The sequence below is a fragment of the Lepidochelys kempii genome, chromosome 14 (genome assembly GCF_965140265.1).
Source record: "Lepidochelys kempii isolate rLepKem1 chromosome 14, rLepKem1.hap2, whole genome shotgun sequence".
In the NCBI taxonomy this organism is placed as follows: domain Eukaryota; kingdom Metazoa; phylum Chordata; order Testudines; family Cheloniidae; genus Lepidochelys; species Lepidochelys kempii.
Genome location: NC_133269.1, coordinates 38,543,213 through 38,570,101, shown reverse-complemented (window position 1 = coordinate 38,570,101; position 26,889 = coordinate 38,543,213). Strand labels below are relative to the sequence as shown.

General features: G+C 48.1%; 1 protein-coding gene across 1 annotated transcript; it reads right to left on the bottom strand.

The window, feature by feature from the left end:
• Nucleotides 1-3,660: 3,660 nt before the first annotated feature.
• Nucleotides 3,661-26,556, bottom strand: LOC140898078 (uncharacterized). The gene is given in 6 exon segments (XM_073311538.1): nt 3,661-6,875; nt 21,910-23,435; nt 23,805-23,918; nt 24,664-24,790; nt 25,313-25,349; nt 25,351-26,556. Coding segments are annotated over 6 exon segments (4,245 nt in total). The 5' UTR covers nt 25,494-26,556; the 3' UTR covers nt 3,661-4,577.
• Nucleotides 26,557-26,889: the final 333 nt, after the last annotated feature.

The following is a 26,889-nucleotide window of genomic DNA, read 5'->3' as shown; positions in this document are numbered from 1 at the left end:
TCAAGTCTCTGGCTGCTTCCAAATCATTGGAAAGTCCTCAGTTCTTTGGTTAGAATGCTCCCATTAGTATAAGTCCATAGTCCACAGGTTTGAGCAGGAAAAAGGCAAAACAGAGATGTTTCCAGGGCCTTTTATAACTTCTCTCAAGTGAAGGGAACCTCATTGTTCTCACTGTGGCAAACCACAGGAACAAGATGGTGTGTGGAGTCACATGGGCAAGTCACATGTCCATGCCTGATTTCGTTTAGTCACTCACAGAAGAGGCCATTACATAAAGTCCGTTCAGCGCAGGTTGGCATCTGCCATTGTGAGTTAAGTGTTCTTTTGATGGGCCACTCAACTTGAATAGTTCCTCCAAGATGTGCAGGTGAACTACCTTGTGGGTGTTACCCAGGAGCAAACATTTTTGTAATACAGGTATAGAGCCAGTAGTCATAACTTCAAATACAAAAATGGTACATACATACAAGTAGCATAGTCATATTCAGCAAATCATGCCCTTTCCATTGACACCTTACACAGCACACTTTGTGTAAGATTCATTGCAATTTTATCACAGTGGTAGCAACAATGCTCTACATGGTCATATTTTAATCAGATAATGTCAAGGCCCTGTCCACCCAACCACTCTCTCCCCATCCTGATTGTATCTCACATCTCTGCAGGGATCAGGCAGTCACTTCCTTCCCCATTTCAGTCTCTGACTCTCGGAGTGCTCAACCTTAGTGTTTTTGCGGATAGATGCTGATCATTTTCATTGTTCAAAGGACAAGAAAATCTCACGACATAGGGAAACGTGAAAAGAAAATCAGAAAGGACTATTCTAGCAAGTGATCATTTGTCTTTTGAAGTCCTCAATAAATCTGAGTTACATCCTGTTAATTTAATATCAAAATACGTGGCAGAACAGGCTTCACCAAAAAGAACCCCCCCACACAAACCAGGGTGGGCTACAAACCACTTTCCCATTCATGAAGTGAAATCCTAGAGAATCTTAAGACTCAAAATCTGGAGAATAAATTTACCTATTTCCTTCTGAACAGGCTGAACCTGCTTTACTCAGCACCAGCACATAATTTGACTGTGTTATTGACAAAAGTTTTAGCATCATCGTAATGGGGAAAAAAAAAGAAAAGGAAAAAAAGACGAACCTAACCAAAAACTTCCTATCTAGAAATGTTCTGGATTTGCCTGGAAAAACTCCAGATGCTACTTTAGCAATAGGGATTGAAGCTCAAACTGTGCTTTGGGGTTCATTTGAATTTCCCCTTCAGGAATGTGACATTTTCTTCTCAAGTTTTCAGGGGCCCGACTGAGGATCAAAGAAATCAAAGCTTTATTCCTAAGCATGGTGGGCAAAGGACACTGTGGTAAATGACACACATGAAGCGGGAGGGGTAGAAAGGGAAAAGGATAAACTCTCCACAGCTTGGGCAGAGGCTGCTCTGTGAGAGAAGACAGGTGAGGTTGATGGGGGCAGGAGGGAATCCCCCAGACTCATCCAGTCCCTCTCAAACAACACAGAAGTTAAAACACCACATTATTTTACAATCCCTGCTCCAGCTCTTTTAGAATCTATTGAATGCTGGTGTATACGGGAGAAACAGCACAAAATAATTAAATGCTTTTCAGCATAAGCTAGAGGAATATGAGGATGTCTGGGAATGAGACAATCTCATCCCAAAGGGGGGGACTTAGTGATTCTAACAATCACTCTGCTAATGGGGGATTGGAATAAATTGCTCAGGGTCAGTCTAGACTAGAACAGGGGTGGAGGAATAAAGGAGACGCACTAGCTAATCCCAACCACTTTTCCTGCCCTAGACAGACTCTCGGAGACTGATATGATTACTCCCCATTTATTCCCAGTAGACTCCTGAGTCCCAGGCCAGTTTGCTATCCACTAGGAAATGCTGCTTCCCTCGCAGAGGCTGATGCTGCTGTAGCAGAGGTGGGAAAACCAGGCTTCGAAGAAAAGGCCCTGTGGAAACCAGTCTCTGATAATGGTGCTGTCTAAAAGCAGAGGGGGCAGGGAGAAAGGGGCAGAGGGGGTGAGTGATGAGAGGCAGCACCTCTCTACCCCTGTGCTCTTCCTCTCTTCTTATCCCATGAGCCCCAAAAAATTGATAGCCCCAGCACCCAGCTCCCCTTGCTTCCCAGCTCCCCCAGCCCCAACCATTCAGTCCCCATTGTCTTCCCCAGACAGCCGTCACCTTCAGCCCCCAACTAAAACCTCTCCAACGCATCATCAAGGATCTACAACCTAGCCTGAAGGACGACCCATCACTCTCACAAATCTTGGGAAACAGGCCAGTCCTTGCTAACAGACAACCCCCCAACTTGAAGCAAATACTCACCAGCAACCACACACCACACAACAGAACCACTAACCCAGGAACCTATCCTTGCAACAAAGCCCGTTGCCAACTGTGCCCACTATTCAGGGGACACCATCACAGGGCCTAATCACATCAGCCACACTATCAGAGCCTCGTTCACCTGCACATCCACCAATGTGATATATGCCGTCATGTGCCAGCAATGCCCCTCTGCCATGTACATTGGTCAAACTGGACAGTCTCTACGTAAAAGAATAAATGGACACAAATCAGATGTCAAGAACTATAACATTCATAAACCAGTCGGAGAACACTTCAATCTCTCTGGTCACTCGATTTGTGATCTCAAAGTGACTATCCTTCAACAAAAAACCTTCGAAAACAGACTAACGAGAGACTGCTGAATTGGAATTAATTTGCAAATTGGACACAATTAACTTAGGCTTGAATACAGACTGGGAGTGGTTGAGTCATTATACTGAGTAAAACTATTTCCCCTTGTTTATTCCTCTCCCCCCCCCCCCCTTCCTCAGACGTTCTTGTTAACTCCTGGAAATGTGCTGGAAATGGCCCACCTTGATTATCACTTCAAAAGGTTTTCTCTCCCCCCATCCCACTCTCCTGCTGGTAATAGCTCATCTTAAGTGATGAAGAATTGCAACTTTTACGTCTGTAATCGAGTGACCGAACAGATTGAAGTGTTCTCCGACTGGTGTTTGAATGTTATAATTCTTGATGTCTGATTTGTGTCCATTTATTTTTTTATGTAGAGACTGTCTGGTTTGACCAATGTACATGGCAGAGGGGCATTGCTGGCACATGATGGCATATATCACATTGGTAGATGTAACTCTCATTACAGTGTGTATGCTAACACCCATTGTTTCATGTTCTCTATGTATATAAATCTCCCCACTGTATTTTCGACTGAATGCATCCAATGAAGTGAGCTGTAGCTCATGAAAGCTTACGCTCAAATAAATGTGTTAGTCTCTAAGGTGCCACAAGTCCTCCTTTTCTTTTTGCAAAGAATGGGGCAGACAATCCTCAAAATTGGTGGATATTCCAATATTTCAATTCACCAAGCCAGCAACCAAACAGCTTCTACAATACTGTACCAGCTACACAGAGGCCAAAACACAGCTCCCTTGAAGCAACCCAGCCTGGGGCTGCCTCCCAGACATCCCACTTCAACATGATGGGGATTACTAAAAATCTTGTTCATCTTATAAAAAGTTCTACCAATCCCAAAGGATCAGACACATCACCCACCAAGTTAATGAATACTTCAGTTCTTACCCAAAAACACGCTTACAGCCAATTCTTATGAACAAAACTAAGATTTATTAAAAGAAGAAAAGAGAGAGAGTATTGGTTAAAAGATCATTATACACACAGACATGATTAGAGTCCTTAGGTCAGTTTCACTGCAGAGATGGTGCTTTAGAATTGAATAGAATCCTTTTCAGAATCATTTCATCATGTTCTAGTCCAATGTCCAAATGTTCGATATCTGGGAGGTCCAGCTGGACTGGAGATCTCAGTCTTCTGATTCGAACTTCCCCCAAATAAAGCTTAAGAAGATCTGAGATAAAAAGATCAGGTCCCAAGAGTTTTTATACAGATTTTTGCAGCCTCTCGTCAGCACACAGTCCTTGGGTGAACTATTGTTCACTAGGCTTTTGAAGTAAGCTTCTATTTCCTAAACATCACCAGTAATTAATTTCAGGGATTAACATAAGGTAATTATCCATAAAGCAGTTCATAGACAGTTAACCACAAACTTTAAAGAGACATGCAGACGATGACATTATTACACCCAAGTTTCATTTACATGTTAATATTCCCTTTTGATCTCTGACTTAACAGAATACAGCCCTAGACAGGAACCGTTAGGTTCCATTGTTAACCTCTAACAAGATAAAGGTAAACATAGACTACTACAGTTACCATCTCCTTCCATGTCTTTAACAACACAAGTTTACATTTCAAAGCTCAAGCTTATCTAATGTGGAAACACTTTTCTAACATATCTCTAAAGGTTGAATCTGGGTCAATTACATGCAAGTTGCTTAACCCTTTCTCTCCCTAAAAAGAAAAGGAGGACTTGTGGCACCTTAGAGACTAACCAATTTATTTGAGCATGAGCTTTCGTGAGCTACAGCTCACAAGTACTCCTTTTCTTTTTGCGAATACAGACTAACACGGCTGTTACTCTGAAACCTTTCTCTCCCTGTGTCACAGAAGTTTAGATCCTGTGTGGATTCTCCCATGTTTAATGAGGTGTGATCGCTGTGTGAAACTTTTCCCACAATCCAAGCACTTGTGGGGTCTCTCTCCTGTGTGGATTGCCTTATGTTTAACAAGGTTTGACCTCTGTATGAAACTTTTCCCACAGTCCAAACAGCTATGTGGTCTCTCTCCTGTGTGAATTGCCTGATGTTTAACAAGGTCTGACCTCCGTATGAAACTTTTCCCACAGTTGAGGCATTTGTGGGATCTCTCTCCTGTATGGATTGCCTGATGTTTAACAAGGTCTGACCTCTGTATGAAACTTTTCCCACAGTTCAAGCACTTATGGGGTCTCCCTGCTGTGTGGACTGCCTGATGTTTAAAAAGGGCTGATCTGTTTCTGAAACTTTTCCCACAGTCCAGGCATTTATGGGGTCTCTCTCCTGTGTGGATTGCCTGATGTTTAATAAGGTCTGACCTCCGTAGAAAACTTTTTTCACAGTCCAAGCACTTATGGGGTCTCTCTCCAGTGTGGATTGCCTGATGTTTAACAAGGTCTGACCTCCTCATGAAATTTTTTCCACAGTCTAGGCACTTATGAGGTCTCTCTCCTGTGTGAACTGCCTGATGTTTAATAAGGTCTGATCTCTGTATGAAACTTTTCCCACAGTCCAAGCACTTATGAGGTCTCTCTCCTGTGTGGATTGCCTGATGTTTAAAAAGGGCTGATCTGTTTCTGAAACTTTTCCCACAGTCAAAGCACTTATGTGGTCTCTCTCCTGTGTGGATTGCCTGATGTTTAACAAGGTCTGACCTCTGTATGAAACTTTTCCCGCAGTCCAAGCACTTGTGGGGTCTCTCTCCTGTGTGGAATGCCTGATGTTTAACAAGGTGTGACCTCCATATGAAACCTTTGCCACAGACTAAACACTTGTGGGGTCTCTCTCCTGTGTGGATTGCCTGATGTTTGATGAGGTCTGAGCTGTGTGTGAAACTTTTCCCACAGCATAAGCAGTTATGGGGTCTCCCTCCTGTGTGGATTGCCTGATGTTTAACACTGGCTGATCTGTTTCTGAAACTTTTCCCACAGTCCAAGCATTTATGGGGTCTCTCTGCTGTGTGGATTCTCCCATGTTTAATGAGGTGTGATCTCTGTGTGAAACTTTTCCCACAGTCCAAGCACTTGTGGGGTCTCTCTCCTGAGTGGATTGCTTGATGTTTAACAAGGTTTGACCTCTGAATGAAACATTTCCCACAGTCCAAACACTTGTGGGGTCTCTCTCCTGTGTGGATTGCCTGATGTTTAACAAGGTCTGACCTCCGTATGAAATTTTTTCCACAGTCCAAGCACTTATGTGGTCTCTCTCCTGTGTGGATTAGCTGATGTTTAACAAGGTCTGACCTCTGTATGAAACTTTTCCCACAGTCCAAGCACTTGTGGGATCTCTGTCCTGCATGGATTGCCTGATGTTTAACAAGGTCTGACTTCTGTATGAAACTTTTTCCACAGTCCAAGCACTTATGGGGTCTCCGTCCTGTATGGATTGCCTGATGTTTAAAAAGGGCTGATCTGTTTCTGAAACTTTTCCCACAGTCCAAGCATTTATGGGGTCTCTCTCCTGTGTGGATTGCCTGATGATTAACAAGGTCTGACCTCTGTATGAAACTTTTCCCACAGTCCAAGCATTTGTGGGGTCTCTCTCCTGTGTGTATTGCCTGATGTTTAACAAGATCTGACCTCCGTATGAAACTTTTCCCACAGTCCAAGCACTTATGGGGTCTCTCTCCAGTGTGGATTGCCTGATGTTTAACAAGGTCTGACCTCCATAGGAAACTTTTTTCGCAGTCCAAGCACTTATGGGGTCTCTCTCCTGTGTGGATTGCCTGATGTTTAAGAAGGTCTGACCTCCTCATGAAATTTTTCCCACAGTTTAAGCACTTATGGGGTCTCTCTCCTGTGTGGATTACCTGATGTTTAATAAGGTCTGACCTCTGTATGAAACTTTTCCCACAATCCAAGCACTTATGGGGTCTCTCTCCTGTGTGGATTGCTTCATGTTTAGAAAGGGCTGATCTGTTCCTGAAACTTTTCCCACAGTCCAAACACTTATGGGGTCTCTCTCCCGTGTGGATTGCCTGATGTTTAATAAGGTCTGACCTCTGTATGAAACTTTTCCCACAGTCCAAGCACTTGTGGTGTCTCTCTCCTATGTGGAATGCCCGATGTTTAACAAGGTGTGACCTCCATATGAAACATTTTCCACACTCTAAGCACTTATGGGGTCTCTCTCGTGTTGGGCTTATCTGATGTGTAATTAATGCTGACTTCCAATTTAAACAGTTTCCGCACTCAAGGCATTGATAGGGTTTCTCTCCCATGTGGCTCCTCCCATGGTTATTAAGAAGTGAGAGGTTATTGAAGCTTTCCCCACGGTCCAAGCATTGAAGGGGTTTCTTTCCAGTATGGATTGTCTGTTGTGTCACACGGTGTGATCTCAGAATGAATCCTTTCCCACATTCGAGGCACTGATAGGGTTTCTCTTCCTTCGGATTTGTCTGCTGGGCTGTGGTATCCTTGTATACTCCCCCACATTTAATAGATTCATCCACTTTCTTCCTTGGGTGGTTTTCCAGCTGCCTCTCTGACCTGTGCCAATTTCCCCAGGCTTCTCCCTCTTTCAGGCACTGGGATAAACTCCCGTCTGCTCTTCCCACAAAGGTCCCCTGTGGTTCCACTTCCCCAGGAACTTCCTCATGATGATTCCCCTCCTCCTTCTCATTCACTCTCTCATCACCTGCTGGGAGAAAGAGACAATCCAGACAGGAGTCATTGTGCTGGGGAGAAAGAGGAATAGCACCAAGGGAAAACCCAACACGCTAACACTGTAAACACTGAGCAACTGGATTTTGCCTCCACATCCCACCTAAATATTCACAGGGAAGGAACGTTGGGAAGGAGACTCCTGCAGCGAACAGGACGGGTGGAGAGCCATGAGCGATATCTGCTGACTACAGCCCTGCCCTGGCTGAGATGAGGAAGAACTAAGGGCTCTTACTCACGCTATATTTTTGGGATTCTCAACGTTTTCCTTCATTCCCCAGATGGTTTCTGTGTCAGTCCTCACCTGTGTGGGGGCCTCTTGGGATCTCTCTTTCCTTGGAGGCCTGGAGATCGGGCACCCACAGCTCTTCCCCTCGTTCCAGGTGGGAGATCAGATCAGGTTTGGGAATGGGAAATCCTGTGCAGGGGGGAAATCAGACCAGATCAGGGCTCATGGAGGATTGAGAGAGTGTCTGTCACAAAGGGCATTCCATGAGTGGTATCTCTCCCCATGCTCTGCTGGGGAAGCACGGAATCCAACAGGATGGGAATATGGTCACTGAGCCGTCTTGGGAGAGGCAGACATCTGGGGAGGTGAGGGGAATTGTTACACCCTCACAAGGAGTTCCCAGGATCTGTGTGCTGTGGGGCCTTGCTGACGCGCACACAGCTCTGGAGATATACCATTTCCTATTTCTAAATCTGCAGAGCCCAGAGTCTTCTCCAGGGTTGGAGCTATTCTCAAGAAGGGAAAGGGAGAGGGATTTTATGTGTCAATAAGAAACAATACAGACAGGACAATGAACGACTTCTGCCCTATTGAATGCAGGAGGGGTGGGCATGGTTTAGCATCTCCATTAGGTTTTGACACCCGTGTCCCATTGAAAGTTTCTCTCACATGGCAGCTGCACATTATGGAACCCATTCTCCTTCAATCTACTGACCAGGGAAGAACCTTACCCGAGTCAGAAATGAAGACACCATGACTTATAATAATTGAGCAGACAGGAATCCCTTACCCAGCGAGGTCACCATCTCATAATTTTCCTGCATGACGTCCCTGTACAGAGCTCTCTGATTGGGGTCCAGCAGAGCTCCCTGCCCTTGGGTGAAATACACAGCCACCTCCTCGAAGGTCACCGGCATCTGGAACAACAAGAGATCCGCACTCAGCACCTGCTGCCCCAGCCACAATCCCACTAGTCACATGGGAAAGGAAGAAAGAAAAAAAAAACATCTCGGAAGCTCTGGGAGGGCCAGAGTAGCAGAATCCCATCCCCATCCTGCTCAGAGTGCCAGGAGTCTTCATGGGGTGGGGAGGTAAGAGCTCCTTGACCCCCCCAGCAGATGGAGCAGGGCAGGGTCTTCTCATTTACCAATTACCACACACCTGCCAGCCATATAATATGGCTGATATGGGAAGCAGAGCTCTGAGTCAGGGACAGGGATAAGAATCCAGACAGCTTCCCTTCATATTTCACAGCAGCCTCTGGCCAGTGGGGTCAGGCTCCAGCACTGGGAGTCTGGAAAACGGTGGTATGCCCCCTCCTACTCAGAAAATCAGCAGGTTTATCACACCCTGTCTCCTCCCTGCCTCTCCCTCCCCCTGCCCAGCAGCTCCCTGAAAATCCCCTACCTGAGCTGGCTCCATCACAGCCATTTCCCTTCCCTGTCTCCTGGAAGACGGGATGATCTCGAGTGAAATCTGTCAGGGCCAGAGGGTCTATTGGGAAGGTTTCAGAAGGGGCTTGAGTCCATGTCACACCCTGATTCCCCCCAGGCTCTCTCCCTGCAGACAGATGCTCTGGACTCTGCCATGCTGGGAAGAAATCCAATTAATTCATTACCATCCAGGCCAGGCCCCTCCCAGAAGAACTAAACCCACTGGGGCACTTTTAAACTCTCCCCGTAACAGCATCTCTGAGCTGAATGCCGGAAAAAGAGCAGAATCAAAGGAGCCACTTTGGGGGATTCCCCCTGACATTGTTGTGTCACTCCCTCTAACTCTCCCCTTTCCCTCCCAAGTAGTGCCGTGTTCAGCAGAGTCAGCAACTGGTTTTCCCTCTCTCAGCTCCTCCCCTTGTTCCCAGGAGAGTCAGTCTGCCCAGGAGGGTGCAGGGAATGGATCTGGGCAGGTCTGGGAGCTGGGAACCTCCCTCCCCATTTGTTTTTCCTGGTGCCCCTTCCAGTCTCTCCTCTCTTCTTTTTTATCATTGTCCCTCGCCTTAGGAGAAATGGTGACTGCTCCATTGTTGTGGGCTTTGGTCTCATTAGGCAGATCAGCCACTGCTAACAGAGGTTTGAACCTGGGTGTATCCATGAGGGCAGCAGCTCTGGGACGCACAGACACACAGGGAGCCCCCTCCCCACGTAGGTCAAACTCACCAGCAGGTCCCTCAAAGGGGCCCTTTGAGCAGAGCCACTTTCCTGCCCGGCTCCAGCCCTTTCCCCCAGGTCCCCCCCATCACCTGTAGGCTCCAGCTTAGGAGCTCGTGTCGGCAGAGCCCGGGGCTGCCCCATGGGCTGGTTCCAGCCACCACAGCAAGTTCCCAACTGGGCTGGGCACAGAGGGGGATTTAACAAAGGTCTCTCCTCTGCTGGATAAGAAGCAGCTTCTAGGTTTGGGCTCCCAGGTCAAAATACAGGAGGCAGCAGCTTCAGACCCAGGGAGCTCAACTCCAGAGCTCTAATATCCTGAGCAGAGAGAGACACACACCCGCCTCCTCCTCTCCCTTAGCAATAACCAGAGCCCTCTGGTGGCAACACCCAATTAACGAGCCGCCTTGGACTCTGCCCCCAGTCCCAGGGCAGGCAGTGTTACCTATCAGCTCTGTGTTCTTGGGGAACCAGGGCACAGTATCCGGCCTGTCTGACTCTTCAAGGACCACCCCGCCCCGGTGCCTCTGCTTGAACCAAAACCAATCAGAAGAAAGACTTACAGAAAGCAATGAAAAGGTGGTGTCCGGACAAGGGTAACGGGATTAAGGCAACTCCCCTAGCCTCATTTTCATAGAAGATGGGACAAGGAAGCACCCCCATTAGCATACAGAATGGAGAACAGAGATTCCAAGGCAAGAACCGCATTGAACTCTGGGACCAGAAAAGCAGGGAAGCACTGCATGATGGGGGAATCTCTGCTCCAGATGTTAACGAACCCACGCCTGCAAATTCTCAATTACCGAGAGACAATTTACACTCAATGATATATTTGCTTTCGACAAACAACTCTCTGTATACTCATTTCATGAGTGATGTATCCAAGTATTCGGATTCTAATATCTACACTGTATTGTTAAATTTATTCCCCTAAATTTGAGTTATTGCTGACTATGTACTTCATGTATCTTTGACTTTTAAAACAAACTTCGTATTAGTGGATATTTCTAAGCACTATACTCAGATGTACACAGACTCTTTTCTTAACCTGTGTATTATGTAATTTTTTTTTAACGTTAGCTTTAATAAATCCTTTATTGGTATCCAAAATACTGAAGCTGCCAAATTGCATTGTGAGCTCCCTTGAAGGAACACTGCCCATAACCAGGAATGATCAGTAACTATTGTCTAGCTTGAACAATACAACTTTGGTATATTCCCTTGAGCCATCAGTTTACACATAAACAAATCTAGTGTTCTTCCTTGAACCATTCTTAGTTCTTAGGATTTAGGCTCCTAATCCCAGATTTATGTGCTTAGCCTGGGGTTTGGGTGCCTACATGCCATTGTGAATCTAGCCCTGTCTCTGTAATGTGGCCACATGTAGCAGAAGCACCTGGGTTCATCGGATGTGAAGAACATCAGGGTCTCCTTCCTTTCAAAACACTTCTCAGAAAACCCTTCCCACACATCAGCCATGAGCATGCTCTTGTGCCGAGCAGCCAACTGATATCCCAGGGTGTGATGAAGTGGGGATGTTCTTAATGTTTTCTTGGAATACTGTGTGTGTGCGCCTCAATTTCCCCAATGTGTTACTCAAGCATCAAGGTGGTGGGACACAGGTGTGTGATCACTGTGAAGACCCCTACAGGGCAGGGGTGACTGCAGACTTGCTGCCTGGGCACAGAGAATGACTGACACTCTGTATCCTGGCAAGTGGTGGCCAGAGCCCTATGTTGTTGCAAGGATAGGTTCCTGGGTTAATGGTTCTGTTGTGTGGTGTGTGGTTGCTGGTGAGTATTTGCTTCAGGTTGGGGGGCTGTCTGTAAGCAAGGACTGGCCTGTCTCCCAAGATCTGTGAGAGTGGTGGGTCATCCTTCAGGATAGGTTGTAGATCCTTGATGATGCGTTGGAGAGGTTTTAGTTGGGGGCTGTAGGTGACGGCTGGTGGCGTTCTGTTATTTTCTTTGTTGGGCCTGTCCTGTAGTAGGTGACTTCTGGGTACTCTTCTGGCTCTGTCAATCTGTTTCTTCACTTCAGCAGGTGGGTATTGTAGTTGTATGAACGCTTGATAGAGATCTTCTAGGTGTTTGTCTCTGTCTGAGGGGTTGGAGCAAATGCGGTTGTATTGTAGAGCTTGGCTGTAGACAATGGATCGTGTGGTGTGGTCAGGGTGAAAGCTGGAGGCATGTAGGTAGGAATAGCGGTCAGTAGGTTTCCGGTATAGGGTGGTGTTTATGTGACCATCGCTTATTAGCACCGTAGTGTCCAGGAAGTGGATTTCTTGTGTGGACTGGACCAGGCTGAGGTTGATGGTGGGATGGAAATTGTTCAAATCATGATGGAATTCCTCAAGGGCTTCTTTTCCATGGGTCCAGTTGATGAAGGTGTCATCAATGTAGCACAAGTAGAGTAGGGGCGTTAGGGGACGAGAGCTGAGGAAGCGTTGTTCTAAATCAGCCATAAAAATGTGGGCATACTGTGGGGCCATGTGGGTACCCAAAGCAGTGCCGCTGATTTGAAGGTATACTAGCATCTATGAATATTTCCCATGATTATTTGCTATTAAAAATATGAATTCCAGGGCACAATGACGTCCATCCGCACAACGCTAATGAAGTTTAGGATGAAGAGCTCAGAGTAATAAAAAGAACATTTTTATAAGGAAAGAATTTAAAGGAGTGAAACATCATAGACTGGATGCCAAGAGGAGTCAAACACAGAGGAACAGCCACCCTGGCTAAAACACATTTATGAAGCACTGGGCGGCGTTATGCAAACATAGAAACTGTGGACTGGATTCTTTTAAACACTAAAAGTCAGTGTGACAATGATATTTTTTCGGGGCGGGGGAGGGTCTGTAAATATTGCACTGGATCAAGTCTCCTCTAACATCAGTAACATCGTATACAGGAGGGGAGAGGGGCCCTGTCCAGGCTCTGCGATGCACTGGGCCTTTAAGGACACGGCCGGGGAAATGGGAGCTGAGATCCTGCCAAAAGGGGGAGGAAAAGCCCCTCTGCCCCCGCCTCCCCTGATTTTTGCAAGCACTACAGCTGGCTTACCCCATCTGGGGGTCTTTTACCCCCTGTACCCCGGCTCCCACCCTCCTCAGTGCGCCGTCCATCCCCGTGTGGCTGCCCCAGCCCCCAGCCCGGCCCGGGCTCCCCCCGCCCCGCACACACCGGGGGCTGCGGCAGCTTTCCTGGGCCCGGGGCAGGGAATCGCAGCCGGCTCCGCGGGGAGCAGCCCGGGGCCAAACCCGCCCCCTGCAGCCCGGGGGTGCCGGGGGGGGGGCGGGTCTCTCTTACCTTCCCTCCGAGCGGGGCCCCCCGGGGCAGGGGCCGGGCCGGGAAGGGGCCCTGGCCGGGCTGGGGGCTCTGCCCTGGGAGAGGCTCCCGGGGAGCAGCGGGCAGAGCCCGGCTGGAGGTTCCCCTCTCCCGGCTGCAGCCCGGGCTCCGGGCTCCCAGCACCAGCCGCCGGGGCGCGGGGATCTCGCCGGGAGCCAGAGTCACCGCAGCGGCTGCGAGTCACTTCCTGGGGCCGGGCCTGAGCCCCGCGATCCTCCCCCCAGAGCCGCCCCCCAGCCGCTCCTGGGTCCTAGCGATCAATCAACCCTTCTGCAGCATCCCTGTGCCCGGCTCCTGTTACCCTCACAGACTCTAAGGTCAGAAGGGCCCGTCCTGAGCATCTAGCCCAGGGGTTCTCACCACCAAATTTTTGGTGGCCTCAAGGGTGGGGCTAGCAACCCTTGCTGGTGGCCGCTCTGATGCTTTTCCCTGAAATACTTAATTAACTTTACAAAAAAACCCAATAAATATGCACAGAGATAAGCAGGGGAATGGTCCCCGCTATTGTGGGGAATTTTCCTGGCTTATACACCACCCTGGTGGAATCGAATAGCAGAAGGATCTGAGTCCTTGCTTGAAACAGTGTCCACCACATTGCAACCACCCCTGTATGATAAAAGCCAGGTTCCGGTAAAACCTAAACCTTCATTGGTGCCTGTCAGAACGGGACAAGTAAGTGCACAGGAGGGAAAAGTAGCAAACAATACTGTCACTGAACTGGTTTCCACCTTTTCAACACACTTCCACCTTTGTCTCCCCCAACACAACCAAGTGTCAGAAAACTTTTATACCTTCAAATTATTTGCATCGACCTGTATTTAAAATTCATTTTGGTTTAATTTTTATTCTCTTTTAACTTATGTTAAAGGGAAGTAGTGGTTGCTAACGTTTGTGTTTCTAAGCAGTTAACAAAAGTGAAATTGGCATCACAAGCAAATTACGTCTAAAAAGCTTGGTAAAAATTAAGTTACTAACTCTTTTGCTCAAAAAGTGTTCAGCAAGGGAAAGCAATGCACCTTCTCATGGAAGATTGTGAGCATCTAGTTTAGCCATTAAGCATTCCACTTAGTGTAAAATATTAGTAATGCACCTCAAGTGAAAGTGAATGTCTACACAACAATTGCAAAAGTATAGCTTGAGTTATAAAAGACTTGGTCCCTATTACATTGTAAACACACTAAATTAATCTGTGTTTTAAACTTGGGTTACTAAAAACAAGAGAAATGTCAAACAACCAAACAAAAAACTTTATTATGTTAACTAACGTAAGCTGTTTAAGGTTGCATCCTACAGACCAAAGAGACCAGAAGATATCGTACCACAAAAACACCAGAAGATATCAGTATACAGTGAAGGAACCCGCAAGCATCATGAAAAATGAAGTGCTTTATAAATAAGAGACTGGTCAAATACACCTCAGTCTACCATATATGGACAATGGCTATATGGAGGAGGGATAGCTCAGTGGTTTGAGCATTGGCCTGCTAAACCCAGGTTTGTGAGTTCAATCCTTGAGGGGGCCATTTGGGATCTGGGGCAAAAATTGGGGATTGGTTCCCCTTTGAGCAGGGGGTTGGACTAGATGACCTCCTGAGGTCCCTTCCAACTCTGATACTCTATGACAACTAAGTTGGCAATCAGCTAAAAACCACTGTTTGTTAAGTTAAACTTGGCTACTATGTAAAAGCAACCGTATGAGTACTGTATTGCTGTACATCATTGACAAGGCACATAACATTGCGAAACTGTGTAACCACCGCACAGGTAAAAATTAACAAATGAATGGCCGCAAACAACATGAAGGCAAGGAAAGAACAAAGCGTTAAACAAACAAACAGAAAAGTTATAGTACCTACAAACTGGGTACACAAATTGCCTGTCCGTACCAGTCATAATTTGGGTCAGTGACACTGCATCCTAACAGAGGCGCATGTTATTCAAAACAATCTTCTTCCGTGTCTGGATATCAATACTACATCCTGACACAGCAATACTTGATCCATTGGTTACTGTCCATTCAGTAGGTTATCTGAAAGGCAGCACCCATAAAAAACAACTGGATCTATTTCAGAGTAGCAGCCGTGTTAGTCTGTATTCGCAGAAAGAAAAGGAGTACTTGTGGCACCTTAGAGACTAACCAATTTATTTGAGCATAAGCTTTCGTGAGCTACAGCTCACGAAAGCTTATGCTCAAATAAATTGGTTAGTCTCTAAGGTGCCACAAGTACTCCTTTTCTTTTAACTGGATCTATGTCAACCACTGGTGTGTCACAGAGCAATGCAATCCATGGAACAGAGAAGCTAGCAGCTCTTGTTCCCTGCCCAGCAAAGCTTACCAGAGGGTGACCACCAGCAGTAAGAGTAACTTATAACATACATGGGCAGTACTGTGTAGTAACTAAGACATTTATATATAAAGGCATCATTTGTAGTGTCACGACTTCAAATTCATGTTTTACTTCTCCTATACATAACACTGTGGAACACCCTATAACAATGCCTAGCCCAGTATTTCAAAACACTCAGCTGACTACTAATGATGATACAGGTGATAACTGCAATTGCTCTAATAGGAGTGTGTTTCTATCTGTGTCACCAAAGTTAAAGGGCCAGAGTACACCAGCAGACTGGAAAAACATGGTTATGCTTGGATATAAGGTGGTGTCATATGTACACATACCTATATACCCATATAAGCTACAAATATATACGCCATATCCATATTATTCATATATATTAATTATTTGGGAGTGCCTCTAAGGCTCAATCATAATACTACATTCCTCAGTCATGGTCCCGGGCCTAACATTCCCAGGCCCACTATAAGGGACTACAATCAATTGGAAAATAAAATCTGTCCATCGGTCATATGAAGGAATGTGCAGACCAAGGGACAGATGGGGCATGAATGTATGGATGGCAAAGTAAGTTGACCACATAACAGTGTTTAGCCCACTGGGTCATCTTCAGTCCATGCATTATGGTTCTCTGGGATGATGGGTAAACATCCTCCCCATAAAAAAACAAAAAGTGGGGGAATGTAGTAAGAAGAGGGCCTGAAACATAAGCCCATGTATCAGAGGCCTGGTATGAGGCCTGAGGCCTGGGCTAAAGTAGTCGAAACTTGGCTGATATAAACAATGTTAAGTTGTGAGGAAGAGGCAGGCTCTGCTCACAGAATCTGGCAAGAACAGGGCTGATATTACAGAAACACACATACCTAAGAAGTACTAGGCACAGGCCATGCATGCAAACACATTCTAGAAAGGTGGTACCAGAACACCTCAATACCAGCACATTCCCCAGAGATAGAAGGAACATACTGACCCATCCTAAAGATAAGGTCATGATGGCAGCATGATGAATAGGGATGTTTTGATCGAACCAACACGCACAAGGCAATGGGTAGCACCCTAATATGTCAGAGGGTGGCACCCTGGTAACGTCAGGAGCAATACGTAACTTGTTCGTATTGGTGTATAAAAATGCATCTCAGAGGAAGTGTCTTTGTCCAGCCTCAGGGGCAGTGGAAAGTCCCTCCAACTGACTGAGCTGGGTTCGTTGTTATAAGTGTACATGCATTAGTGGTCCGGTAGAATCTGAGGGATACTAGGACCGTGCTTTGCCGATAATAAACCTGGCTGGGTGCCTTCGTACCTTAACGGATTTTGTGGTCATTGGGCGGTTCGCTCGAGGTCTGCTGTGCCAGCTACCTGCACAGAGCTGGGACAGCACACTAACAGAACACACACACGCAGCCAAACGTCTGACAACATAACACGCATCATAATGGGAGAGGGGCACTGGGTCCAAAATTGAGTGAGTGGCATTGTGAGGTTATAGCATCATTCAGTCAATTTCAGCCCTCGCACCGACCAGCTCTCAACATCACTCTCTCAGCAGTGTTCCTCCCACCCCCTGCCTGAAATGGGGGTGAGCCTAAACCAAACCCGAGTGGGTAGTGAACACAGCTCCTTCTTACCCCTGTTGTGGGGCAGACTCCTGAGGGCCCTCTCCACCCCCACCCCCGGCCAATGAATGGAGCCCCAGACTCATTCCTAGGTTGCCTATGCCTTAATCCAGCCTGGACTTCCCTTGATCCCTCCAGGATAGAGGTCTGGAGGGGTGGGCAGTGGAGGGAGTTGATTCAGTAGCTGTTGTGTGCAGAGGGGTCTGGGCCCTGCTCAGAGAGAGGAGGCCGTGCTCCAACTCTCCCTTTGTTCATCCTGGGTCACGAGCTGCTGCCTCCTCCATTAGGATCTGGGAGACTGAACTGAGCTAGGTCAAAAATAAATCTGAACATTGCCTGGCTCTCAGATAGCACTTTTCATCAATAGATCTCACAGCCCTTTGACAAAACACACTATTATCATTCCTACCCACAACTGCTCTACCTAGGTTCAAAAAAATGCCTCCCCAGGCAGCTTGACTCTCCTTCCATGGGAGGCAGGCAAATGGGAAATGCTAGCCAGAGGCGACTTCCCTTTTAGATGACAAATTTTCCCCACAGACCCATAGAAGAGTCTGAAAACCTGAAGAACTGGAAGCTCTGGCATGACCCTAAGAGCTCCTCAATGTCAACTGGAAAAGGGAGCATCGTTCTATGACAGCAACGCCTATCAGGCCTGACAAACTCACTACACCTAATGCACTGCTTTCATAGTATTTACCCACAATGGGTCATGGGTGGTCTCCAATAAAGGCTCATGTCACACTGTTCCTCATGATCATTACAAGAAGTGTGAGCAGATGATCTTTAAGGAACTATGTTTATATACTGGAAAATATGTTTTAAAGTCTGAATCAAAGCAGGGTAGACAAACAAGTTTTGCCAGACAAAGGGATATCGAGTCATCTGCCTCCCACGATTCATATGTAAATGATGACTTGTAGGTGAACACAACTGAAGCCCAGTTTGCATATAGGACCAACAGAAAAAGCACACTGGAGAAGAATCAATGGGAGGGAGGTACACTTCAGCAGTTTACTGGACTATATCTGGGGGACAAGAATTGCACCCTGCAAGCCTTCAGGAAGCAAACAGGAGAGAACGTTTTGCATTCATAAAAAGGGGGATCCCAGCGGTGGTGACTGGTGACCACGGGAGAATGCTTTAGCCGTGGATTTTACTTGTTAAAGTCAAGCTCCTGTTATAGCTTATGTTTGATGTGTAACCAGTTGGTCTTATTGCTTGGTAATAATCTCCTGTTTGTTTTCACTAAAACTATATCTCAGTGCTGTGATGTTATATTGGAGCTGATCCTCAACTGAATCAAACAAGCTGGTATTGTCCCTTTGGGGCCGGCTTACCTGGGAATTTCTGAGTGTCCAGTGGAGAGGGGCTGGACACTGCAGAAGGACACGTCAGAGGAGCTGGAGGACGAGGTCATGCCTAGTGTTAACCTGCAAGGCAAAGTAAGGACTGGCAGAGCCCTGGGGAGTTTGGGTGGGGAGCTAAAAGGCTGGAGGTGACAGGGAACTGACACGCAGTTCAGCAGAAGCATGTCTTCCTTGCACTGAGGCACAGGGAGCGGTGGGATAGCAAGGAGATTCACAGTCCAGGGCATCCTGGAAAAACACCACAGCCAGATCCTGCAATATTTGGCGCTCAGGGATGGCAAAATAACACCTCCCAGGCTGCTGCTGTGTCCATTAAAGACCCATGGCTCCCGCCACATTATTAAAGACAAGGGACACTGGGAGTTTGAGAAACTAAATTCTACTTTATTCTTTTCAAAGCAAGAAATAAAAGCTAAATCCCCACCACCACTACCACCATCCAATGCCCAGCTTGGCACCGTGCATTTCAGCCCCAGCCCAGCACACTGGTGCTCCAGCCACACATCGGCCCCAGGGGAAGAGGAACAAGTTAAAGCTAGTATAAAAACACTCACAATCCATGAGAGAGGCATTTGCCTTCCCTCCTCCTCTCAGCAATGGGGAGACAGCGACCCCTCTCCCCATCAGTCCTCCTGGGGCATCATTAGTAGCCCTTTAGAGTTCAAGGATGACTTCACCCAGCACTTGTAGGACATTTCCTCTCTTTCTGGGACATGTGCAGTGAGTTCACAGTTCTCAGCCTCAGCTCTCTGGCTCACAAGAGCAAAGAGTGCCCTTTCAAGGACCTGGCCACCCACCCACCCTCTCCCCATCCTAATTGTATCTCACATCTCTGCAGGGATCAGGCAATCACTTCCTTCCCCATTTCAGTCTCTGACTCTCGGAGTGCATATCCAGCACTCGCCCTCAGTGTTTTTATTGATAGATACTAATAATTGTCATTGTTCAAAGAACAAGAAAATCTCATGACACAGGCTCGGGAAACGTGAAAAGAAAATCAGAATGGGCTATTTTGGCAAATGATCATTTGTCTTTTGAAGTCACATCTGAGCTCCATTCTCTCAACTAATCTAATATTAAAATATGTGACAGAATAGCCTTTGGGAAAGAGAGAAAACCCCACAATGCAGGGTGGGCTACAAACCATTTTCCCATTCATAAAGTGAAATCCCAGAGAACCTTAAAACTCAGAATCTGGAGAACAAATTTACCCATTTTCTTCTGAACAGGCTAAACCTGCTTTATTCACCACAGCCGCATTATTTGGCTGTGTTATTAAATAAGTTTTAGCATCATCATAATAAAAGAAAAAGGAAAAAAAGACAAACCTAACCAAAAACGTCCTGTCTACAGATGATCTGGATTTGGCTGGAAAAACTCCAGATGCCACTTTACCAATAGATGGAGGCTCGGATTGAAACTGTGCTTTGGGGTTCATTTGAATTTCCCCTTCAGGAATGTGGCATTTTCTTCGCCAGCACCCAGGGGCCTGATTGAGGATCAAAAAATCAAAGCGTGATTCCTAAGCATGGTGGGCAAAGGACACTGCGGTAAATGACACAGATGAAGGTGGAGGGGTAGAAAGGGAAAAGGATAAACTCTCCATAGCTTGGGCAGAGGCTGCTCTGTGAGAGAAGACGGGTGAGGTTGATGGGGGCAGGAGGGAATCCCCCAGAGTCATCCAGTCCCTCTCAAACTACACAGAAGATAAAACACCACATTATTTTACTATCCCTGCTCCAGCTGTTTTAGAATCTATTGAATTCTGGTGTATAAGAACAAAATAATTAAATGCTTTTCAGCATAACCTGGAGCAGTGTGAGGATGTCTGGGAATGAGACAATCTCACTGCAAAGAGGGCACTTAGTGACTCTAACCATCACTTTGCTAATGGGGGTTGGAATAAACTGCTCAGGGTCAGTCTAGACTAGCAAAAAGGGTGGAGGAACAAAGGAGACGGCACTAGCTAATCCCAACTTTTCCTGCCCTAGACAGACACTCGGAGGCTGATATTATCACTCCCAATTGATTCCCTCACCGTAAGGCACAGGTCCCCAACCTTTTACAGAAGACTGTGGCGGGCGCCGGACACCCCTCCGCCAAAATGCCACCACCGGTTAAGAAGCGTCGCTGCCGAAATGCTGCCGAGAAACGGCAACGCTTCTCGGTGGCATTTCAGCAGCGGGGTGTCCTGCAGGAGCACAAAAATGCCATGGTGGGTGCAATGGCACCCACAGGCACCGTGTTGGGGACCCCTGCTCTAAGGTCACCCCGCAAGCTGCTGGCAGAGTGGGGAATAGCGCTTAGGTCTCCTGTGTCCCAGGCCAGTGCTCTTTCCACTAGGCAACGCTGCTTCCCTCTCAGCGGCTGATGCTGCTGTAGCAGAGGTAGGAAATCCAGGCTTCCAAGAAAATGCCCAGTAGGAATCTGTCTCTGCTAATGGTGCTGTCTGAATGCAGAGGGGGCAGGGAGAAGGGGCAGAGGGGGAGAGTGATGAGAGGCAGCACCTCTCTACCCCTGTGCTCTCCCTCACCTCTTATCCCATCATCCCCAAACACTCAATAGCCCCAGCACCCAGCTCCCCCTGCTTCCCAGCTCCCCCAGCCCCAACCATTCAATCCCCAGTGTCGTCCCCAGAACCCATCTGCCTGGTCCCTCAATATTTGATTCCCCAGAGCCCAGCACTATGGGGAATTTGGGGAGGGGAGGAGTTACCAACCCCCAGGGACACTCCCCCTGCAGGGACCAGCCCCAGGTCAGTAGGGGAGCCCAGCCCAGGGCCTGGTGGAAGATGGGGGGTGGGGACAGGGGTCTAGACTGAAGACGGGGCCTGGCCCAAGTGTCCTTCTCCTCATCTCCATGCCAGGGGGATCCTGGCTGGGAAGGGAAGAGAGAGGGGGGAACTTCAGCCACGCAGCGGGAGTGACTGGAGGGGTTTCTCTCTCCCTTCCCCCACCTCTGGCCCATCAGCTCAGCAGCCAGGGCTGCAGCAGGAGGGGGAGCTCATGGGGGCTTCTCCTTCTCTGCTTGGGGTTTGCTTCGACCAGGCAGAACCAGAGGGTCACTGACCAGCTGAAGCTCGGCTGATGCTGGATCCTCACCGCAGTGATGGGCAGCTGGGTCCTTGGGAGCCAAACGCCCCTGATGTTTGTGGGAACGAGGAAATGGGTTTGTCACCATGGCTAGCCCTAGTCAGTGCTTTGAGAGAATTTCCCTGTTGTGCGGAGGAGACTCCCATGTCCAATGTGGTGTTAGCTCCACTTGGAGCATTTTTCACACTGAGAATATCTCAGAGGTTTCTTCCCTGTGTGGATTTGCGGATGCCTGATACTCTGGGAGCACCAAAAGGAACCTTCTCTGACATTCAAGGTCTCTTTGTTGTGTGGATCACTGATGCGGGAAGTCAACTTGAATCTTTTCCTACAGTCAAGCTATTTCTAGGGTCTCTTACATCATTGTGGATTCTCTGATGTTTGGTAAGGGCTGAGCTCTTACTGAAACTTTTCCCACACTCAAGGCATTTAAAAGGTCTCTCTCCCATGTGGATTCTCCCATGTTTAATAAGGTGTGAGCGCTGAACGAAAGTTTTCCCACAGTCCACGCATTTATGGGGTTTCTCTCCCGTGTGGATTCTCCCATGTTGAGTAAGGTGTGAGCGCTGACTGAAAGTTTTCCCACAGTCCAGGCATTTATGGGGTTTCTCTCCTGTGTGGGTCTTCTGATGTGTACTAAGGCCTGATTGCAAACGGAAACTTTTCCCACACTCAAGGCATTTATAGGGTTTTTCTCCTGTGTGGATTCTCCCATGTTTAGTAAGGTATGAACTTTGGCTAAAACTTTTTCCACACTCAAAGCATTTATAGGGTTTTTCTCCTGTGTGGATTCTCCCATGTTTAGTAAGGTATGAACTTTTGCTAAAACTTTTTCCACACTCAAGGCATCTATAGGGTGTCTCTCTCGTGTGCAGTCTCTGATGTGCCATACGGAGTGACCGCTGACTAAAACTTTTCCCACACTCAAGGCATTTAAAGGGTGTCTCTCCTGTGTGCACTCTCTGGTGTATAATAAGTAGTGACTTCTCAATGAAGCTTTTACCACAGTCCAAGCATTTATGTGGTCTCTCTTCTGTGTGGATTCTCTCATGACTAGTAAGTTTTGTTTTGTCAGTGAAACTTTTCCCACAATCGAGGCATTTATAGGGTTTGTCACCTGTGTGGATTCTCTGATGCTTAATAAGGTGTGAGCAACGAATGAAATCTTTCCCACACTCATGGCATTGAAAGAGTCTCTCTCCTGTGTGGATTCTTCCATGTTTAGTAAGGGATGAACTTTCGATAAAACCTTTCCCACACTTGAGGCATTTATAGGGTCTCTCTCCTGTGTGCAGTCTCTGGTGTATAATTAAATATGGTTTCCTAGTAAAGCTTTTCCCACAGTCTAAGCATTTATAGGGCTTCTCTCCTGTGTGGATTCTGTGATGTGCCATAAGCTGTGATCTCTGACTAAATCTTTTTCCACACTCAAGGCATTTATAGGGTCTCTCTCCTGTGTGTAGTCTCTGGTGCGTAATAAAGTTTGACTTCTCACCAAAACTTTTCCCACAGTCCAGGCATTTATGGGGCTTCTCTCCTGTGTGGGTTCTCCGATGTCTAATAAGGAATGCACTAAAACGGAATCTTTTCCCACAGTCAAGGCATTTGTAGGGTTTCTCTTCATTGTGGTTTGTCTGCTGGACTGTGGTTTCCTTGGGATCTTTGCATCCTCCACCACCTTGAATGGATTCATCCAGTTTCCTCCACGGATAGCTTCCCAGCTGCATCTTTAATCTGTGTTGATCTCCCCAGGTATTTCCCTGTTCCAAGCACTGGGAAAAATTCCCTTCAGCTCTTCTCAAAAACATCCCCTGCGGTTTCACTTTCCCAGGACCTTCCTGCTGCTGATTCTGCTCCTTGTTCTCACGCACTGTCCTATCACCTGCTGGGAGAGAGAGAACCCAGACAGGAGTCACTGCCTGTGCTGGGGAGAAGGGACCGAAAGGGGAATAGCAAAGAGGGAAAACACAACACAGTGACTGTTGGGCAGATGGAGACACTGGATTCTGCCTCCTCATCCCACCCAAACACTCCCAGGGAAGGAAAGTGAGGGAGGAAATTCCTGACAGCTAACAGGGTGGGTGGGAAGCCGTGACTGATATTTGCCTTGATCATATGACACCTGCTGACTGCAGCCCTCACCTGGGTGAGAGGGGGAAGAACTGAGGACTGTCGTTCACAGCACATTTTTGGGAGTCCCAGCTTTTTCCTTTACTCGCCAGATGTTTCTGTCTCAGTTTCCCTGATTCCTCACCTGTGCAGGTGCCTCTCGGACTCTTCCTTTCTTCAGCGGCCTGGAGACCCGTGACCCATGGTTCTTCCCCTTGTTCCAGCTGGGCGATCAGGTCAGGTTTTGGAATGGGAAATCCTGCTCAGGGAGTGAAATCAAGCAAGGTCAGGGTGCATGGTACATTGGTAGAGTATTTGTCACAGGGAATATTCTCTGAGTTTAGCCTGGCCCTACGTGGGATTGTGGTAACTCAGACCTTTTGGGAGTAGCAGACATCGCGGGGGGAGGGGAGGGGAGGGAGGTGGGAGGAGGGGTGTTGTCATGACCTCATGAGGAGTTCTCAGGGTAGATGAGCTCTGGGGGACTTACTGGCTCACACAGCTCTGGTGTTAAACTCCTGCCTATTTCCAAACCAGCACATCCGTGCTGGAGCTAGGGATGCTGGGGGAGCTGCCAGACCCCCTGGCTTGAAGTGGTTTCCATTCTATCCAGGGTTTACAGTTTGGTTCAATGGCTCTGAGCACCCGCACTGTACAGATTGTCCCAGCACCCTGGAGCCTGAAGCACTGAGAGCCCGCCCCAGCGATGGAGCTTGTCCCAAAATGGCAGATTAACAGTGTGTGAAGGAGAAACAATACAGGCAGGGCAATACTCTGCTTCTGGACCCTTGAAAGCTGGAGAGATGAGGATGAATTAGCCTGTCCATTAGGCTTCTGACTCTCCTGTTCCCTCGAATGGACTATGGAGATGAAAGTCTCTCACAATGGAGCTGTGGACTTTGCGACCCTCCTCCTCAAATCTAACTGACCAGGGAAGAATCTGACCAGAGTCAGACAAGCAGACCCCACAACTTCTAATAACCGAGGGGATGGGAATTGCTTACCCAGCGAAGTCACCGTCTCGTAGTTCTCCTGCATGACGTCCCTGTAGAGGGCTCTCTGAGCAGGGTCCAGCAGAGCCCCCTGCCCCTGAGTGAAATACACAGCCACCTCCTCAAAGGTCACCGGCATCTGAAGCAACAAGAGTCTCCCACTCAGCACCTGCTGCCCCAGCCACAATCCCACTAGTCACGGGGGAAGAGGTCCAGAAAAGCAGAATCCTACCCTCACCCTAATCAGAGCAGCCAGGAGGCTTCAGGGGGTGGGGAGAAGGTGAGAGATCTTTGTGCCCCCACAGCAGACGGAGCAGGGCAGGGTCTTCTCATTTCCCACACGCCTGCCAGCCACAGGCTGATACGGGAAGCAGAGCTCTGAGCCAGGACAGGAATCCCCCCAGCTTCCCTTTGTATTTTACAGCAGCATCTGGGTAATGGATCTAGGCTCCAGCACTGGGAGTCTGGTCAGTTTTCCCAGGTCTGCCCACGGGGGTGTTTCCTGTTTCAGAAATGGGGGAATGTCCCTCCTGCCAATGGGCCTATTTTAGAAAATCAGGCCTAGGTTCAATGTGTCCCAGAGAGTATATCACACCCCGTGTCTCTCTTGCCCCTCACCCTCTACAACATCCTCTCCTGCAACTGCCTGAAAATCCCCTACCTGAGCTGGCTCCATCACAGCCATTTCCCTGCCCTGTCACCAGTGAAACGTGGATGCGATTCCTCAGCCTGTCAGGGTGAGAAGGATGATGGGGGAGATTTCAGAAGGGGCTTGAGTCCATGTCACACCCCGATTCCCCCCAGGCTCTCTCTCTGCAGACAGACGCTCTGGACTCTGCCATGCTGGGAAAACCCTCAGTCACTTTATTCCAACACTGACATGGCTCCTCCCACCAGCACTGAGCCCCCTGAGACAGTTTTAAACCCCCCAGGGACAGAGTATCTAAGACAAATGCTAGAAAAGAGCAGACTCAAAGGAGCCACTTTGGGGGATTCCCCCCGACATTGGCCCCGAGGGCAGTGTGTCCCTGTGTCAGCTCTTCACCTTGTTCCCAGGAGAGTCACTCTGCCCAGGGGGATGCAGGGAAGGGATCCGCACAGGGCTGGGAACCTCCCTCCCCACTTCTTGCTCCTGCTGCTCCTTTCGGTCTCACCATTCCCCTTCCTGTCTCCATCCCTGCCTCCTCTGCCTGGGAGAACTGGGGACTGTCCCGTTCCCATGGGCGTTTGCTCTCCAGGGTGAGCCTGGCTGTGTCACTGAGAACAGCAGCTCGGGGACCCACAGACTCATGGGGAGCCCCTCCCCCTCCTCTACAAACTCACCTGCAAGTCCCTGAAAGGGGCCCTTTGTGTGGAGTCACTTTCCTGCCCCGCCCCAGCACTTTCCCTATGTTCTCTCTCCTGCCCTGCAGGCTCCGGCTCAGGAGTTGGTGTGGGAAAAGCCCAGGGTTGCCTAGGGGGCTAGCTGCAGCCACCAGGGGAAGTCCCCATCTTGGCTGGGCACAGAGAGGACTTTAATGAGGTCTCTCCCCAGCACAGACCCATCCTGGGGGAGCAGCAGCTGCTCAGTCTGGGCTCTAGGATCACAAGGGAGGAGACAGCAGATTCTGACCCAGGAAGCTCAACTAACTCCCGGGCGCTAATATCATGAGCAGAGAGAGAGAGACAGACACCAACCTCCTCTGCCTTAGCAGTAACCAGAGGCGCCCCCCATGACTGGGCCTCGCTGAGCTGCCCCCGCAGACCCCAGGCACAATTCAGCAGCTGAGAATTTCATTTGCCCACCAGGACTCACACCAGAACAGAACCAGAGAACCACTTTGAACCGGTATTTATTAATGGAACTGGAACCAGACTTAAACCATCATTTTTCCTCTTACTCAGTCAACCAGAATCGGAGTCGAACTTGGGAAAAAAAAATGTCCACTAATTAAAATAAAGTTTCAGCAATTTTTCAGCTCCATAGTTGACAAAATAAAATAAAACCTACTCTGATATCACTCGTTATAAAACAAGACAACAAAACAACACCCAGACATGTGACCGCTACCGGAATGGAAGGAGAAGGGAAGGGGGCAGCCCACAGGAGCAGGGAGGGAGGTGGGAGAGAAGAAATGGGGGGCTCCCTGGTCCCAGAAGTTAACAGTAACTCTTCAAGCCCAAGGAAAAAGGCTGCTCAATTTTTATTCCCCTTCGGCAGGCCTCCTCTCACCTGTCCTCATCCCTTGGGGCAGCACC